Here is a 16,824-nt window from a genome sequence, read left to right as displayed (position 1 = left end):
AATAAGCTGCTGCCACACGATCACAGTAACCGGGAGAAGCCAAACCATAATTTGAACCTAATCTGTCTCACAGATTTTTTTTTTATAAGCAGGTTATTTCATTAGTTTTGGAAACAACCTCCCCTCCCAAAATAACACCTGAACGCAAAACGCAATAACGCTTTGAAGAATTTACCTAGAAGCGGCCAAAGTATTTTAAAATACATTTGAAGATCTTTTGTTTTCTCCTCATAACATGCGGGGCAAACCTGGGACAAGGGTGGATTCTCTGTTACTATTATTATCATTCCACGTAAAGTTAAAAACTAGGAGAAAATCCTGAGACCTCTAGCATACAATAAAAAGGAAAGACTTTAATAAAAGCCCTTAAGAAAATTATTTGAGAGGACTGCAAAAGTAATAAAACACAAGAGTTCAATTAGTTTTGTGGAAATTAAACTGAACTAAACTGAATGGAACACGAGCTGGCACAGTTCCCACCGAACAGAACATAACACCGATGGAGTGGACATTAACGAAGTCAAGGTTGCCACTGCCTGGTCAACAGAGACCTGCACGCGCCAGCAATTCGCGCAGGCGCAGAGCCGAGCAGAGGGAGCGCGACGGAGCGGGAATCCGCCCCGCCTTCCCCAGGCCCCGCCCACCCTGCTTCAGTCCCCGGCCTTGCCACTAGGGGCGGCCGCGGTCCCCACAGCGCCGGTAGCCGCGAAGCTGAGTGGCCCGGGTTTCCAGCCGGGCCCCTTTTCCAGCTGGGCCCCAGCATGGCTGCCCCCAGAGCTGCGGGTCGGGAAGTCGCCGCGTTCTCGTTTTCCTGACAGCCCCTGGCTTCTGTGCGCTCCTTCCCCTCCCCAGGCCAGTCCAGCAGACATGTTTGCCAAGACCTTTCGGGTCAAGTCCAACACGGCCATCAAGGGGTCGGACAGGTGAGGGAGTGAAGGGGCCTGCTCCGCCCACCCGGGCAGCCAGACATTTCTCCGTGCAGGCTGGCCCACAGCCCTCTCTGGGCTAGGTCAGCCGACCTGGGGTGGAGGCCGAGGGGACGTCCAGCCTGGGAAGGGACCCCGGGAGCAAGGGTGGGTCAGACACATTTTGAGGGCGAAGATGAAGAACAGGCCTGGTTTGTCTCCCAGGCTATCTTTTGAATATTCTCGTTAGTGCAAAGGAAAACGTCATTCAGTCAGCGCTTGCTGACTGCGGTCTATATAAGGTGTGGAGGGTGGAAACACGAAGGATTACAGGGTCCCCGCCCTCCAAAGACTTCGAGTCCCTTAGGAAAAATAAGATGGGGCACCGAGAACTAAAACTATAGGAGAAAAAGGATCTGGTGATTACTTCTCGCAGGAGAGCCAGATGGAGGGTGAGGTGGGAGAGAATTAGGGGACATGTTTTAAGAATTGTACTGTTATACAGTGTTGCAGATGCTGATACCACGTTGCGAATGTTGGGACCAGTAGTCCTCTAGTTGTCACTCTTGGTGCCCTCGTATAGCTTTTTAACCATAAGCTGACAGATTTGCCAAGCAGATACCAGGAAGGAGTGGGTCTGAGGGCTAGGCATGGAGTCTGGAAGGTAGGGCTGAGTTTCTGGCCAAGCTAACTTGGTTACTCACTGGGTCTCCGTTTTCCTCTTTCTTAGTAAAATGGAAAGACTTGCCCCCAGGAATATGTGAAAATAGATGAGACATTGGATGAGAAAGAGAATAGGTTGTTTTGGAAGAGTGTATGAGAATAGGGCATCATAAACTAGTTGTTCCTTGGCCCTTGTGATTTTATTTAGTAAGTCCTTTGGAGTTCTTCATATTTATTAAAATCCATCCAGGCAGGATTCATGCCGGGTATTGGTTTGCTTTCTGCAGGAGAAAGCTTCGGGCTGATGTGACGGCTGCTTTCCCCACTCTTGGAACAGATCAGGTCTCTGCGTTAGTACCTGGAAAGGAAGAGCTCAACATTTTGAAGTTGTATGCTCACAGAGGGGATGCAGTGACTGTGTATGTGTGTGGTGGTAACCCCATCCTGTTTGAACTGGAAAAGAATCTATATCCAACAGGTATGCCAGTAGGCTGGAGATGGCCGTTACTGTAATCCTTGCCTACCATCTGTTTCTCCTTCTTTCTTTCGTTAACCTGCCTTACTTGAAATGTGAAGTGCAAAATCTCCCAGCTTCCCTGAGGATCTTTTTGGACCCAGTATCCCTGGAATTGGGTCTTTCAAGATCAAAAGCTGCTGTAGGAGGGAGAATAAAAGGGCTCACACAGGAAGAGGGTAGTTGGCAAGTGATGTTCCGAGATGATGGACTAATAGTTCATAGTGGGTTAAGTAGGGATGGAGCAGAGGTCTTGAAAAGGGTGGAATTTCAGGACATGTACAAAATAGTCTTAAAACTATCACTAGGAGGATTTTCGTAAGAAACTGAAGAGATACAGTGATAGAAAGGAAGCTGGGTTAATTAAACTACATACCCAGCTGTCTTAGTGATGTACTTCAATGGAGAGATCTCACAGGGATTCTTTCTTAGGCTCTACCTGGCTCTTAGAATCCTTTACTTTCTCTCTTTGTCACAGATCTCAGACATTCAGTGTCCTTCTCTCTTTTCCAGAGCTGCCGACGCCTACTTTGTCACGCGGGGCAGTTCTTCCCCAAGCTTGGCTGCAGCCGCGCAATGCGTCTCCTTAGGTTACCTGTGCCCCCGCTGCACTTTGCGGCTGTACACACAGAGGCCCCTTTTGATCTAAGGTTTTACTGCTAATCACTGTGAACACAGAGGGAATAAAAATAATAAACATGGGGAAATTTCAGCATTTCCTACAGGCTGGCGCCCTGTTCTTCGCTTACTTGCTTCTGAGGTCACAGATGGAATCCTTGTTGGGTCTCTGTTCCTGCTTTTATCTACTGTGCCCATTGCTGCTGCTGCATCCAGGTGGAATCATAGGGGCCTCCCAGTCTCAAGTGACATCCAGTTTTTTAAGTATCTGCCTGCTTTAAGAATGAAACCTCTTTGGGCCTCACAGCTTCCTCTCTAGCTTTGAGTTGAGTTTCTTTTCTATTTCTTAGTTAAAGTGACCTTAGTGTTTGGCTTTGCCAGTTCCCCAGGGGATTGACCTTTTGGCAATGTCTTTCTGTGTCTCTTTTTGGGCAGTATACACCTTGTGGTCCTATCCTGACCTTCTCCCAACGTTCACAACATGGCCTCTGGTGCTCGAAAAACTGGTGGGGGGAGCAGGTAAGAGGATTTTCCTATCTTCTGGCTATTGGCCAAAACCTACTTAGTAATGGCCAACTACTTTAATAAATGCACCCATTTCCTGTGTTCGTACAATTGAAAAATGGAATTTTCCCCCCATGTGTGTTTCCTCCTTCACTTGGCTGCTTCCATAAGGCCCCTGGGCTGCTAGACCCTGTTGAAAGGCTTCAGTAAGCTTTGTACTTTGTCCTTAAATCAGAAGGTACTTTGTGAACTACCACATGCTATACTTTAAATCAGTAAGCTAAATTTAGGAAAGCAGAATAAGAGATCATGGAACCTGACTCTCAGCCTGGTGCTTCAGTTTGACCACTGCCCACCCCTCCAAAGGGAAAAGGTCTGATACTCAGGTTGCATTTCTTAATTTTCATTATGAATAACCTAGTTGATACTTAATAAGTGTTTGTAGGTTGAGTGAATGAATAAATGATGAAATAAAATTTGGAATTGGTTAGAGGCAGAATGTGGGTTGTGATGCTTTTGTCTTCTTTGCCACAGATTTGATGCTGCCAGGCCTAGTGGTGCCCCCTGCTGGTCTGCCTCAGGTACAGAAGGGTGATCTCTGTGCCATGGCCTTGGTGGGGAACAGGTACTGTGCCAGTCTGCCGTGCCTTTGGGGAAAACACTTAGGTAGAACTGGGGAGGGGGTGGGAAAGGACAACCTCCAAAGCTTATGGATAAAGGATTAAAAGAAAAAAACAGATTCTTCTTCCAGAAGCAGAGAGTGGGCCATGGGGGAATGGCAGTGAGCCTGTGGGGGTGGCTGCGTATCTCAAGCATATTTGCTGCTTCTGCTGCTCTTTTTCTTTTCTTTTCTTTCTTCCTTTCTCTTTCTTTCTTTCTTTTTCTTTCTTTTTTAATAATTTTACATTTACAGAAGAGCTGAAAAGTTAGTATAGAGTTCTTACCCAGCTTCCTGTAATGATAGTATTTTATATAACCATAGTACAGTTATCCAAACTAGGGAATCAACATTGGTACAATCCTATTAATACAATCATAGACTTTATTCATATTCCCCCAGTTTTTCCACGAAATGTGGACAGTTTTTTTCCACTCAAGGATCCAGTCTAGGATAGCACATTGCATTTAGTGGTTGTGTTTCTTAGTCTCTTGTGTGTGACATTTTCTTGGTCTTTCCTTGTTTTTCATGGTGTTAACACTTTTTTCTCCATCATCCACATCATCATCCTTTTTTTTTTTTTAAGGATTTTATTTATTTGAGAGAGAGAGAGAGAGCACGAGTGGGACGAAGGGCAGAAGGAGAAGCAGACTTCCTGCTGAGCAGGGAGCATGATGCGGGGCTCGATCCCGGGAATCCGGGATCATGACCTGAGCTGAAGGCAGACGCTTAACTGACTGAGCCACCCAGGCGCCCTTCATCATCCTTTTTTTAAAATTATTTTAATAGCTTTATTCAAATGTGGTTTACATCTTGCAAAAGTCACCTATTTCAAATGTATAGCTCATTGATTTGTAGTGTATTTACAGAGCTGTTCAACTGTCATCACACGGCTTCTTTTTTAAAATAAATTAGGAAGTAATCATATAAACGGTTCTGAAAAATCAAAGCCCCCTCACCCTACAGCCCTTTCCTCCTAGAAGTAACCCTTATCATCTGATACATTTTTCCTTGCCAGCCTCCTTGAATCCTTGTGTATGTGTGTGTATGAAAATGTACGATATGGGTATGCATGTTTAAAAATACAAATAAACAGAATTATACTTTATCTATATTGTTTTTTCACTTAAGATCAAGGGGACATTTTCCATGTCAGCAAGCTCAGTTATGCTGAGTCTTCTTACCTGCTACGTGGTGATGGAAGACCTCCTCTCCTAATGGACCTTGTGGTTGCCCACAGTTTGTCTTCAGCACGAACAGTCTCTTACTGATGCCTCTAGGGACACCTGTGCCAGTATCTTTCCAGAGTGGATACTAAGAAGCAGAATTGTTAGGCTAAAGATAGGTGTATTTTTCTGCTGCCCTACAAGAAAGCCGTATCCATTTTCACTCCCACCTACGGGGAATATGGAGCCTGTTTTCCTGCACGCCACCAGCACTGGATACCATGGGTTGTTTTCATTTGTGTCATCCTTTTTTTTTTTTAAGCTATTCTTTTTTTTTTTTTTTTTTTTTTAAGATTTTATTTATTTGACAGGGAGATACACAGCGAGAGAGGAAACACAAGCAGGGGGAATGGGAGAGGGAGAAGCAGGCTTCCCACTGAGCAGGGAGCCTGATGCGGGGCTCGATCCCAGGAGCCTGGGATCATGACCTAAGCCAAAGGCAGATGCTTAATGGCTGAGCCACCCAGGCACCCCTCATTTGTGTCATCCTGACCGAGAAATGATGTCTCATTATTTTGCTTGTTGCTGCTTAGAGAAAGAGACTGTAGGCACAGGAGAGGTCAGTGTTCAAAGATCTTACTGTTGCTACTCATGTTCTCCTGTTTTCCTTGAACCTTTTGGAACCAAGCATCTAGAAATGTTTCCTTCCTTGTCGAACTATGGCACAACTTGCCATTGAAAAGGTTGGTGGTATCATTGTGTTCCCCAGTATAAGAATACTGGGGAACAGAACAGGAGAAAACTACAGAAATGTATATTTTCCCTGCTCAGTTTGGCTTTTAGACTGTATTGGGGATGAAGCTTGAGAGTGGTTTATGGCCGAGAATAAGGGTACAAGGGGGTGACCCTGCCAGACTTATATGTCCCCCCACTGTTATCCAGTTGGTCATCCGTCCTTACGGGCAGTGTGTGGGCAATGCTTGAGTAACACTGGGCCAGAGGAAGTTTCTCATTTGGGCTTTGGAAGTTTTTGTAGTTACTGTAAATGTGATTGTTCCCAATCTTCTGGACGCACCCAGTTCTTAGATTGATCGTTACACAGAGCAAGGCCTGTTATAAAGAACCGAGTCAGAAGGAACCTCTCGAGTTAGTGCCACTGTTTATCTCTTCTCTGTGGCATCCCTCAGCCTCATTTATGGCCTACGAATGGCCTTCCTTTTGAACCTCTGTATAGGATGGCTAGGCCTTTAAGGTAGGGGAGGTAATTTTATATTTTTGAAATTAAATAAAGGGAACTTTAAATATCCTTGCTAGTCTTGCCTGGGTTTGATTCATAATAGGAATAAAACCAAACAGTGATAACATCAGCAGAGTTGTTACTTACACAGAAGGGGAATGTTTGGTCAAGGGATTTTTGAAAGTCCTATTTATAGGTAATCTGAGGAAAACTGAGCCTGGACTGAGTTTCGTTTTGTGGTACAGGCGGTTGCTTCAAATTTGCAAACGTGGTGCTTTTAACACGTGAGTGGAAAGGTTCCCCTGACGTGTGCCCTCCCGGAAGGCTTTCCGTGACCCACGTCTCCGGCTTGCTTCCTCCTCCTCAGAGCCCCTGTCGCCATCGGAGTTGCCGCCATGTCCACAGCTGAGATGCTGACTTCGGGCCTGAAGGGAAGGGGCTTCTCCGTGCTGCACACCTACCGGGACCACTTGTGGTGGGTCCTCTGTCTCTTCTGTTTTACACAGAGCTGGGTGGGCGGAGAGGGCACGGGGCTTGGATTCCCAAGTGAGAGTTTGGGTCCCCGCCATGTCCGTAGGCAAGTTGCCAATTCCAGACATTCATTTCTTCGCTAGATGTGGAGGGAGAAATGGATGGATGGATTGGTTGGTTGGTTGAAATTTTTTTTTCTTGTTTGGGGAAGAAATTACAGAGAACTTTGATTATTTTCTAAGTGAACTGTAGCATCCTAGGCCTAGAGAGGACCTGAGGGTCTGTCCACTCTGCCTCTCTGCACTGTGATATTCTTTATTTTTATAGCTCCGGTCGATGCGGCCTTATCTGCCACCCACATTTAGGCATCTTCTGCCCCGTGGCAAGTGCTCGGAAATTCTCACTTCTGAGTCCAAATCCAAGCAGAGTAGGTCCTCCGGCACCACGGTCATAACCTGATCACTTTTCTGTTGTTCAGGTTTCACATTTCAGATCTCCTCTCCATTAAGCAAGTCACGTTTTCTCACTGTAACAACTGCTTTCTAAAACCGTATACTAGTTTATTCTCTGGTTATTTTCTTGTCATTTTACCAAAACAGTAAATAGGGCTTTTCTTGAAAGCAGTATAGCTGGTCTTTTGGCCGAGTGTTGTGGCCTCTTGTTATAGATTCATCCTAACATTTCTAGCCCAGCCTCGGAGTCTGTCACGTTATCAGGACTGGCCGACTCCACTCTGCTGGAGGTACAGCCGCAGTCTGTGTCGCAGCAGACATTGGACGACTACTTACCGATGTTCTCCAGACACCTTGTTTTCTGTCCGTCTGCACAGTGGCTGTCAAGGTCATGTTGCCTAAATTGTGCTACCAGTGGCTGCTTCAGCTCCCCCTGCCCCCACCTTTTAAAAATATTTATGCACTTATCTCATCAGAATCACCTAAACACATAGTGTGGGCTCACTGTTCACGATACTGTTAAGACTTGCTGCAGCTGTTAGTGAAAACTCGGTTTAATTTCCATCATCTCGCGCCGTGTGCCCCGTATGCGGCTGTGCTTTTTTTTTTTCCTGGCTTCCTAAGGCTTAGTGGCATGAAAGCACGTCGTCACTGCTCTGCAGCTTAGACTGCCCCGATAGAACACAGAAGTGACTGACTTGCGTCCCCAAGCAGCCCAGGTGTTTGTACTTTGTCACGTACTCTGAGCCTCGGGCTTGGCCCTCCCCAAACTGGTCCTACAGATGCATTTGCCATCTTACTTTTGTTATTTAATTCAAAATGGTTTTATTTTTAATTCATGTGAAGGGGATCTTTTTGGGGGCTTCTCTTTAGCTGCTTTTTCTTTCATCTTTCTTTGTCCCCAGATGTGGCTGAGTGATACTATTATCCTTTAGGACGGGATAGGGAGGAGGCAAGAATTACTCTCCCCATTTCAGAGATGAGGAAGCTGAGGCATGGAATTTTTCTGGGCCCAGAATTGGAAATGGGGTTTAGATGAGAGCCCGGGCTCTCTGCCCTCTCCTGGACATACCTACCTGTGGCTCTCACTCTTGCCGGACTCCCAGCTGACCCTGACCAGGATTGGAGGATGTTGTGGCTGCTGCTTGGCGTTTCTGACATGCGATTTTTCCAGGCAATCTGGAGACAAGTCTTCTCCACCTTCCATGGCTCCACTGGCCCTGGATCCCCCAGATCTCAGTGAAGAGAAGGGGTCTGCCCAGGCGGCCCCCGCCCTGCAGGGAGACATGAGGCGCCTGACCCTGGCGGAAGAGAACCAGGAGAATGGGGAGGTCCAGCAGCAGATGTGTGGAGAGAAGTCCCTGCCAGAAGCCTCCAAAGACCCCAGCGTCAGGGGCCTGAACCCAGACCCCACAGACAGCAGGACCCTTCAAGGTATAGCTCTGGGAGTAGAAGGACCCATCTCCTCTCGATTTAGGAAACATGCTCTACTCTGCTTCTGACCAGAGTGGTGCCGAAGCTCGAGGACAATGGGAAAATCCTTATTTTTGGTGAGGGTGGCACAACAGCCCTTTGACATCTCACCAGGGAGTCTTTGCCACACACGTCCTGTGTCCCTGTATGCCAGTCTGCCCTGGCATTTGCTCCTGGCCGGGTGGGCCTTGGTGGCTGGGTGGGCCTAGGTGGCCGGATCTCTTCTCTGGGGTCAGCCCCCTCTAAAGGCTTAGTGCTCAAGAGAGTCTGTGAGCTTTGGGACCCAGGAATGGGTTCCTTACAGGGCGAAGGGGGTGAGGCAGGGGTGGAGCAGGGCGGGGAGCTTACTTGTGCTGCACCTGGCATTCTGTATCCTTCAGAAAAATATGCTTATCTTTTCCTTGCAGAGCAAATGGATGAACTTTTACAGCGATGCTTCTTGCACGCTTTAAAGTGCCAAGTCAAAAAAGCTGACCTCCCTTTACTCACCAGCACGTTCCTTGGCAGCCACATGTTCTCCTGCTGGTACGGAAGGCAGGGTGTGGGCCGCGGGCTTTCTCTGGTACCTTGGTGGTGTGTCAGGACAGGTGTGTGATGGAGGAATTGGTTGAGGGACATGCTGCGGAAAGAGTGGAGTGGAGGGTTGATCTGGCAAAAGAATCAGGTCCTGAGTTTTAAAAACGTAAAAAGGTTGTTGAAGAAATGAAGGTTAAAATTCCCAAGATTCTCTGAGCACTGCCTCTGCTGTGGTGATTCTGGGCTGGCTCATGAATCGGGCAGCACAGCCTGTCCAGGAAGCGTCCGTGGCAGCCTCTTTGTCAAGGTGGGCCACATTATGGTGTATCAGGAGGAAGAGGCAGTGTGAACCCCCTACGCCAAGCACAGGCCACCAGGAGAGACAGTATTACATGCAGATAGAACCTGGGCTTTGGAAACAGCCATCTGGACGCAAATGTCAGTTCCCCAGGGTTTTGGAGCAAGGTGAATTTGAACTTGTCACTGGGCTTCTCTGAACCCGAATTTCCAGCACTTGCAGGATTTTTGTCAAGATTCACTAGCCTCACGTTTAATAAGCACCCAGGAAAAATTCTATCAGAAGATTTGCTCCTTGATTTGTACGCCGCAACTCAACTTTTCTCTTTGAGAATTTTGTTCTGTTTTTTCAAAAGTGGTTTTGATGTAATTCTCCTCCTGTTTACCTGTGGGTGCCTTTAAGGCATCCTGTACAAGTGTGGGGTCTGGAGCACGCGGCGGGATACTTGGTAATTTGTCCCGACCTTGCTGGGTTATAAGTAACTGGGAAAGAGATCCTAGCATCTTCTCTATGATAGAGGTTCTTAGGCTTGGGCAGATTCTTGAAGGACCGTCTATGAATCCCACTGCTACTGCTTGTCACAATTTGAGAGAAGACAAAAGTTCTGAGAAGAGGGACTGATTCCGGCTTTCACAGGAACCTGCCCCCGAAGCCTAACAGCCGTAGGGCAGGCGTTCGCGAACTGTCCTCTGCAGAGCAGACAGTACATCTCGTAGGCTTTGCAGACCATGCAGTCTCTATCACACCTCCTCAGCCCTACCGTGTCAGCAGACAGTGGATGAACGGCTGTGACCAGATATGGCCTATGGGATGTAGTTTGCCGGTGCTGCCCTCGGCCCAGCTGCCCCAGAGAGCGTGGTGGAGGAAGGGTTCACCTTGAGGTGAAACTTTGGAGGCCACGGAAGGTGGTCCAGTTTGAGAGGACTCTAAAGCTATATCCGGTACAGTAGCCACTAGCCACATGTGGCTATTTAAATTTAAACTAATTACAATTAATAAAATTTATAATTTAGTTCCTTAGTCACAAGAGCTGTGTGTCAAGTACTTAATAGCCACATGTGGCTAGTGGCTACCATATTGGATGACAGATAGAGAACATTCCATATTTACAGAAAGGGCTGTTGGACAGCAATGCTCGAGAGTGTCCCAAAGTCAGTATCCCTCTCTGATGCCAGCACTGGGTAGAGGGTTCTGGAATAGCAGCTTCTCTCTGAACATGGAGGAGGAAGGCTGAGGAAAAATGCCCTCCTCTCAGAGGCAGGCAGGTCCCACCACTACTGCTTTGCTAGCTGAACTTGCTTTTCCATCTGCCACCAGCCCTGCAGGACAACAGCTGGACATAAAGAGGTCAAGCTACAAAAAGGTAAGCAGGTACTTGCTCGGCCTGCGCACACAGAGAGAGTTGTGTAGGGGCACACGTGCCGTGAGCTGGATGGACGCTGGGGAAGCCCCATCTGTAGGGCTAGAATTCAGCTTTTTGATTCCAAGTATGGGGGGCAGGGGGAGGGGACGAAAACGCTCCCAGGCCGAGGCAGTTGGGCGAGCACCCACTCTCTTCTCTCCCTTCCACTCCTTTATATCTGACCAGAGTTCTGAAAGACTTCCCCAGTTAGCCTGTCGCAGCTTCTCACTCCCTGAGCCGCAGGGTGGGGGGTCTCTCAGGTCCTGGTTTGATGAGGGCAGGGACTGTCATGCGTCCGTCCCCAGGACTGGCCTCGCTCGGTGTGTGGCACATCAGGTGCTCAGGATGGGCGTGGAATCCGTGCAGTCCCTACCCCTGCCCCTCTCTCCCTTAGCTCTCTAAGTTCCTGCAGCAAATGCAGCAGGAGCAGATTATACAGGTGGAGGAGCTGAGCAGAGGGGTGGAGAGCATTGTGGCTGTGGACTGGAAGCACCCGAGGTGAGTCAAGGGGCCTGCTCACCACAGCCCAGCCAGTCCCGGGGCACCTGGGCCCCAGACCGGGAACTGCCCAGATGCTAGTATCAAATGTGTTTTTTCTTTCCTTCTGCTGGGTTTTAGGATCACATCTTTCGTCATACCCGAGCCCTCCCCGACCTCCCAGACTATCCAGGAGGGTAGCAGGGAACAACCCTATCACCCTCCAGATATAAAACCCCTCTACTGTGTCCCAGCCAGCATGACCCTGCTCTTCCAGGAGTCTGGCCACAAGTGAGTTTTTGGAGAGCAGCCCTCCTCTGCCTGCTTGGTGTTCCGGCCTGTAGTTCCTCTCAAGCTGGGTAGCGCTCCTCTGTGACTGGCAGAGCCTGCTGCACCCCTGTGCTCCCTTTCTCCTAGACCCAGCTTCAAGCCTCTTTCCCCTGGAAAGTGTCTCTGACTAAATGAACGAGCGTAGGTGTCTCCCTTTTCTCCCTGTAATTATTCTTCATGAGGTCCTGCTCACCTCAGTCAGGAAAGGGAAGAACATAGAGCTCAAAAAGCCAAGGAAAGCAGCGTACCGAGCAGAGAGTGAGTCTTGGTATCTGCAGTTTGTCTCCTGGCACAGCACGAACTAACCCCCTCCCCCTACCCCGTCACTTCCGACCTAGGAAGGGGAGCGCTCTCGAGGGCGGTGAGGTCCGGACGATCATCGTCAGCTATGCCAAGAAGAATGACCTGGTCGATGCGGACAACAAAAAGTGAGTGTCCGGGGAGCCCTGCTGAAGATCAGTCCCTGACAGCACAGACTTGGACACACCCGTGGAGAACGTCTGGGACAGAGGGGCACATAGGAGATCACAGCCTTTTAGAAAGAATCAAGACCAGTGGTTTCTAAACCACGGGCTGTGGACACCCAGACTTGTCCAGGGTGCTCAGATCCCTATGTGGCATCAACACTGGCTGTAGCCTGAGTGCGTGGTAGCTCATAGACGTCCACCAGTGGTTTTCAAGTGCAGATGCCCTTGTGAAGAATAAAGCAGAGCTTAGAAAAATTTTACTGACGTCATTGTGGCTTTTTGGTATCCTCTATTTTCTCAGGATGTTGGTTCAAAAGGTAAACCCTTAAATGAAGAGCATTCCAGTTACCGTTTTTCTTTTTTACTTTCAAAAGACATCCCCAGGATCAAAAAGTTGGGAACTGCAGTCTAATCATGGTTCGTTAGCAGAACTGGGCCAAGAATCCTGGTCTGTGGATTTATCCCACTCTCCCCTCCACCATTGGCTGCTCTCTTGTCCTTAGGAAAACATACTGTTCCTCGCATCCACAGGGTACATCACTTCATGCACTCCGGTCCCTGAATTGGTTCTCATGGTCCTAAATGACTACAAAGGACATAGAAGAGGTGACTCCTGAGCCGGCCCTTGGGTCAGAAGGGGTGGGGCTGGCATTCCTTCATTGCCTCTTCTTTCCCTTTAGTCTCGTGAAATTGGATCCCATCCTGTGTGACTGCATCTTAGAGAAAAATGAACAGCATACAGTCACGACACTTCCATGGGACAGTCTCCTGAGCAGGTAACGGGGATGGGCAGTCCCTCTCCAACGTTTCTTTCCCCTCCCCATAATGTCTATCTTTCGAACTTTAGAATCATCACTGTCTCAGTCTTTGACTTTCTCTCCATAATTGAACTGATATTAGTCCACATAAACACAGTCTTGGTAATTTTGATGTGGACGATCCTTGGAATGATTTGAGCCAACACAATATAGGAGAACTTGAAAAGGTGAAGGAAAAAGAACAATTAATTAAAAGTAAGAACTTCAAAAAGATTAGAAGCAAAAGGAGGCTGGGAGGAATTGTCTTAAAGTCATCAAAGGAAAGACCCTATGTTCTTTCTTTTCCACAGAACAAAACTGAAAATAATTTATATGAGGAGTTTGCAGACTACAATCCACGGGCCAGATCTGGCCTGCTGCCTATTGTCAATAAGCCACGCACATTTGTTCATTGTCTGTGGGCCACTTTTGTGCTGCAGTGGCAGAGTTGGATGGTTGCATAGATGCTATGGCCCTCAAAGCCTGGGGTATTACTGTCTGGCCTTTGTAGAAAGTTTGTACAATCCCAGTATATGTGATACCAAGAGAAAACCTGGTTAGATGAAAGGTAGACATTCTTTGTGTAAAGGCTTTCTCTAGAAGATGAATCGGAACATGTCACCCATGTGGAGCAGCACTTTCCCAGGCTGGGTGCGTGTGCATCAGAGTCTTGAGACAGGAGGCAAGTTCCATAAGGCAGCCTGGGCCAGACCACTGGACGGTTTCCAGGGGCTTGAGTCACTGATGAGTCCCTTCCCTGAATCCACGGGCCTTGACTTTGGCCATACTTCGGGGATGGATAAAAATCATACATGCCTAATCGGAGCTTCTGATTTAATCGGTGTTGGGTGCAGCCCCCTAGGTGATGTCAGTGATTCTAAGTGCAGCCTGGGGCACTGGCTGAGGACTGGCTCACACCCAGCTGCCTGCCAGCAGTGGGGAATGAGGAGACAATTTCTGTGGGCTTTATCAGTCTGTAGCTCACGAACTCCTGTTTCAGATGTTTGGAAAGATTGCAGCCTGCCTATCAAGTGACCTTTCCAGGACAAGAGCCCATTGTGAAGAAAGGCAAAATCTGCCCAATTGACATCACCCTAGCGCAGAGAGCATCTAATAAAAAGGTAATTTTAAAAAGACACAATGTTGGGGGGCACCTGGGTGGCTCAGTTGGTTAAGTGTCTGCCTTTGGCTCAGGTCATGGTCCTGGGGTCCTGGGATGGAGCCCCGCACTGGGTTCCATGCTTAGCAGGGAGTCTGCCTCTTCCTCTTTTGGAAGAAGCCCCTCCCCCTACTCTGCTCGTGCTCTCTCTCTCTCTCTCTCTCAAATAAATAAATAAAATCTTAAAAAAAAAAAAAGACACAATGTTGGAAGTGTGGTTTAATATCCCTGCTAAGTTCTAGTCTCTCTAGTGTAATTGAAAGTATGTATGTATGTATTTACGTATTTATTTTTAAAGATTTTATTTATTAATTAGAGAACAAGAGAGAGAGAGCACAAGCAGAGGGACCTGCAGAGGGAGAAGGAGAAGCAGACTCCCAGCTGAGCGTGGAGCCCGACACGGGGCTCCATCCCAGGAGCCTGGGATCATGACCTGAGCCGAAGGCAGACACTTAACCAACTGAGCCGCCTAGGTGCCCCGTGATTGGAGGTTTTTAGATTTTGGCCTCAAACACCACAAAGACTGTTTACGAAAGAGCCATGTTTGTGTGAGTGGGCTGGGCCCTATATAAGACAGGCAGAGCTGGCCCTCTCACCCCCTACCCTCTAGGATTTTGTGCTAGGGCACTTGCTAGAGCCTAGTTCCAAAGGTAAACAAGATTTTATTTTTATTTTTTTCTTAAATCTGTTACAGGCTTTCAGCCCTTACTCATTCTGTTACCTCTTGGGCCTTGCCCAGGGCAAAACAGCTTATAGAGAATTGCTGAAGGAAGTGAGTGTGTGTAGCCTGGCAACACGGTCGTAGGGAACGAATTCTATCTGGCCTCAGTGTGTGAAAAGCTCTCCTTAGGGAAAAGAGTGCACTTAATGCTGAGATGCCTTGAGAAGACAAAAATAGGATTATTGGATGGAAATCCCAAGAAGCCAGACTTGGGTTCAAGATAAAGAACTTTCTAGTGTATGGGTTATGCAAATGGGCTTTGTCCTTAGAAATATGGGTTCAGATGTGACCTTTGCCTTGCCACTTGTCCTTGAGAAAGTGAATGTTTTTTGCCTGAGTTTTCTTAATGTGAAAAATGGAGATAATACCCACCGTATAAGGCACCGTGAGGGCCAAATGAAAGAAATACATGGGTGAAGCACTTAGAATAGTACTTGGTTTTTAAGCAGTCAGTAAATGAGAACCAGTAATGAGAACCTCAATAATAACTAGCAATAGCCACTAATTCTTGAGTGTGTAATTATGTGCCAGACTCTGTACTAAGCAATTTCTATATATACAGGTTTCCCCTGCTAGCCGAAAGTGGAGCATTCCTGTGAAACCTTTTGTAAGCTGAAATGGTGTAAAGCAAAGAACGAATTATCATGAATTTATGTGGAAAAAATTTTGAGCGTTCCCAGACCCCAAAAATAACTCTTTTAGGCTTTTCTGATACCTCAGGACACATCTTGCTAACGGATGTGTAGAATAAATGGAGACAAAGCACAGATACTCACAGACACAGTCCACAGCTCTGGCAGCCGGACGCTGAGGTGCTCAGTGTCGTTCCGGGGAAGGAGCTAAGTGGGCCCCTTCTTGCTGCTGTTCTGGGGTGTGCGCTGCCTCTGTGAGGGCCCCTGCAAAACTGGTGCTGAGCACTGTGTTCATTTTTCACCTTTTTTATAAAAGTGAAAACCCTCTGGATTTCTTTTAGTTAGCAAAAAGTCCTAACGTAGGTCTTTTCATAAGAGCGAAGTGGCATTCTGTGAACTTTGAAAAAGCAGGGGACAGTTGTATTAGCTTATTGAAACACTATTAATATTAATGGTAACAATTAAAATTGTCCAAAATTAAAACTGGTGCTTTCCAAAATAGGCAGTTACTGTCTGGAGGTCTACAAGCAAAGACTGGGTGACCACTTGTTAGGGGAAGATGTAGTCAAGGGTACATGCATCAGGTGGGGGGCTGGAATAGATGTGACCTCTAATGTCTTATCGATTCTGAGGTTCTCTGGGGCTGGAGTCCCTTGACAAGCCTGGGTTATTTGGAACCTATGACTTTATTGAAAGCAGCTCTTCCTAACCCACTCCTGATGGTAACATACTCTACCATCTCTAGTCATGAATGCAAGAGAACTTGTTTCTAAAAGGGAAGAATTGTGACTTTTTTTTAAGTATCAGTGTTTTTTTTTAAATCTTAAAATCACACATATGTCATTTGTGAAGTTGATAAATAATAGAAAAATATATGTGTTCCCAATGAGATGCTTGATATTTAGGAATTATTGTCCATTTATTTTTAGGTATGGTGGTGGTTTTGTCTTTATGTTGAAAGGAACGCTTACGTTTTAGAGATATGTACTAGAGCATTTGTAGATAAAACACTCTAATGTTTAGAAGGATTTGCTCTCAAGCAATATGGACAGGGTGTAGGTGACTTAAGTTTGGTCATGAGTCGCTAATTGTTGAAGCTGATGATGGGAACATAGGAGCACAGTATTCAGTTCTACTTTTATTTATGTTTTTAATTCTCCATAACAAAAAGGCTTTTTAAAAAGTATATGTTCCATGTTGGATAGAGAGTATTCCACTAAGTATATAACACGTATATTGGATGGGACAGAAAGAATCAGTAAGTATAAAAATAAATGATATGAATGAAAAGGGACCATGGTTGTAGGGATGGTGGACATGGGGGTGGGGGTGAAGAGGCTGGGGAGGCTCTGGCAGGCCCTGTG

General features: G+C 47.0%; 1 protein-coding gene across 3 annotated transcripts in view; it reads left to right on the top strand.

Moving 5' to 3' along the window:
* Positions 1-658: 658 nt before the first annotated feature.
* The window catches only part of EIF2D (eukaryotic translation initiation factor 2D), a 28,215-nt gene continuing 12,049 nt past the window's right edge, over positions 659-16,824 (top strand). The window contains exons 1-13 of one of the 3 annotated variants that reach the window (XM_026480468.4): positions 659-923; positions 1,856-2,046; positions 3,136-3,219; positions 3,739-3,829; positions 6,633-6,740; positions 8,363-8,622; positions 9,069-9,186; positions 10,793-10,838; positions 11,272-11,375; positions 11,496-11,645; positions 12,023-12,112; positions 12,832-12,927; positions 13,949-14,069. In XM_026480468.4, coding sequence (XP_026336253.1) covers positions 868-923; positions 1,856-2,046; positions 3,136-3,219; positions 3,739-3,829; positions 6,633-6,740; positions 8,363-8,622; positions 9,069-9,186; positions 10,793-10,838; positions 11,272-11,375; positions 11,496-11,645; positions 12,023-12,112; positions 12,832-12,927; positions 13,949-14,069 — 1,515 coding nt within the window. In that variant the 5' untranslated portion in view covers positions 659-867. The remainder of the gene's footprint in view (positions 924-1,855; positions 2,047-3,135; positions 3,220-3,738; positions 3,830-6,632; positions 6,741-8,362; positions 8,623-9,068; positions 9,187-10,792; positions 10,839-11,271; positions 11,376-11,495; positions 11,646-12,022; positions 12,113-12,831; positions 12,928-13,948; positions 14,070-16,824) is intronic. The other 2 variants (XR_007191415.2, XM_048225459.2) reach the window with 2 other exon arrangements.

Source organism: Ursus arctos, unplaced genomic scaffold (genome assembly GCF_023065955.2).
Source record: "Ursus arctos isolate Adak ecotype North America unplaced genomic scaffold, UrsArc2.0 scaffold_2, whole genome shotgun sequence".
NCBI lineage: Eukaryota > Metazoa > Chordata > Mammalia > Carnivora > Ursidae > Ursus > Ursus arctos.
The sequence above is the reverse complement of the archived record's forward strand: the minus strand, read 5'-3'. Positions and strand labels throughout refer to the sequence as shown.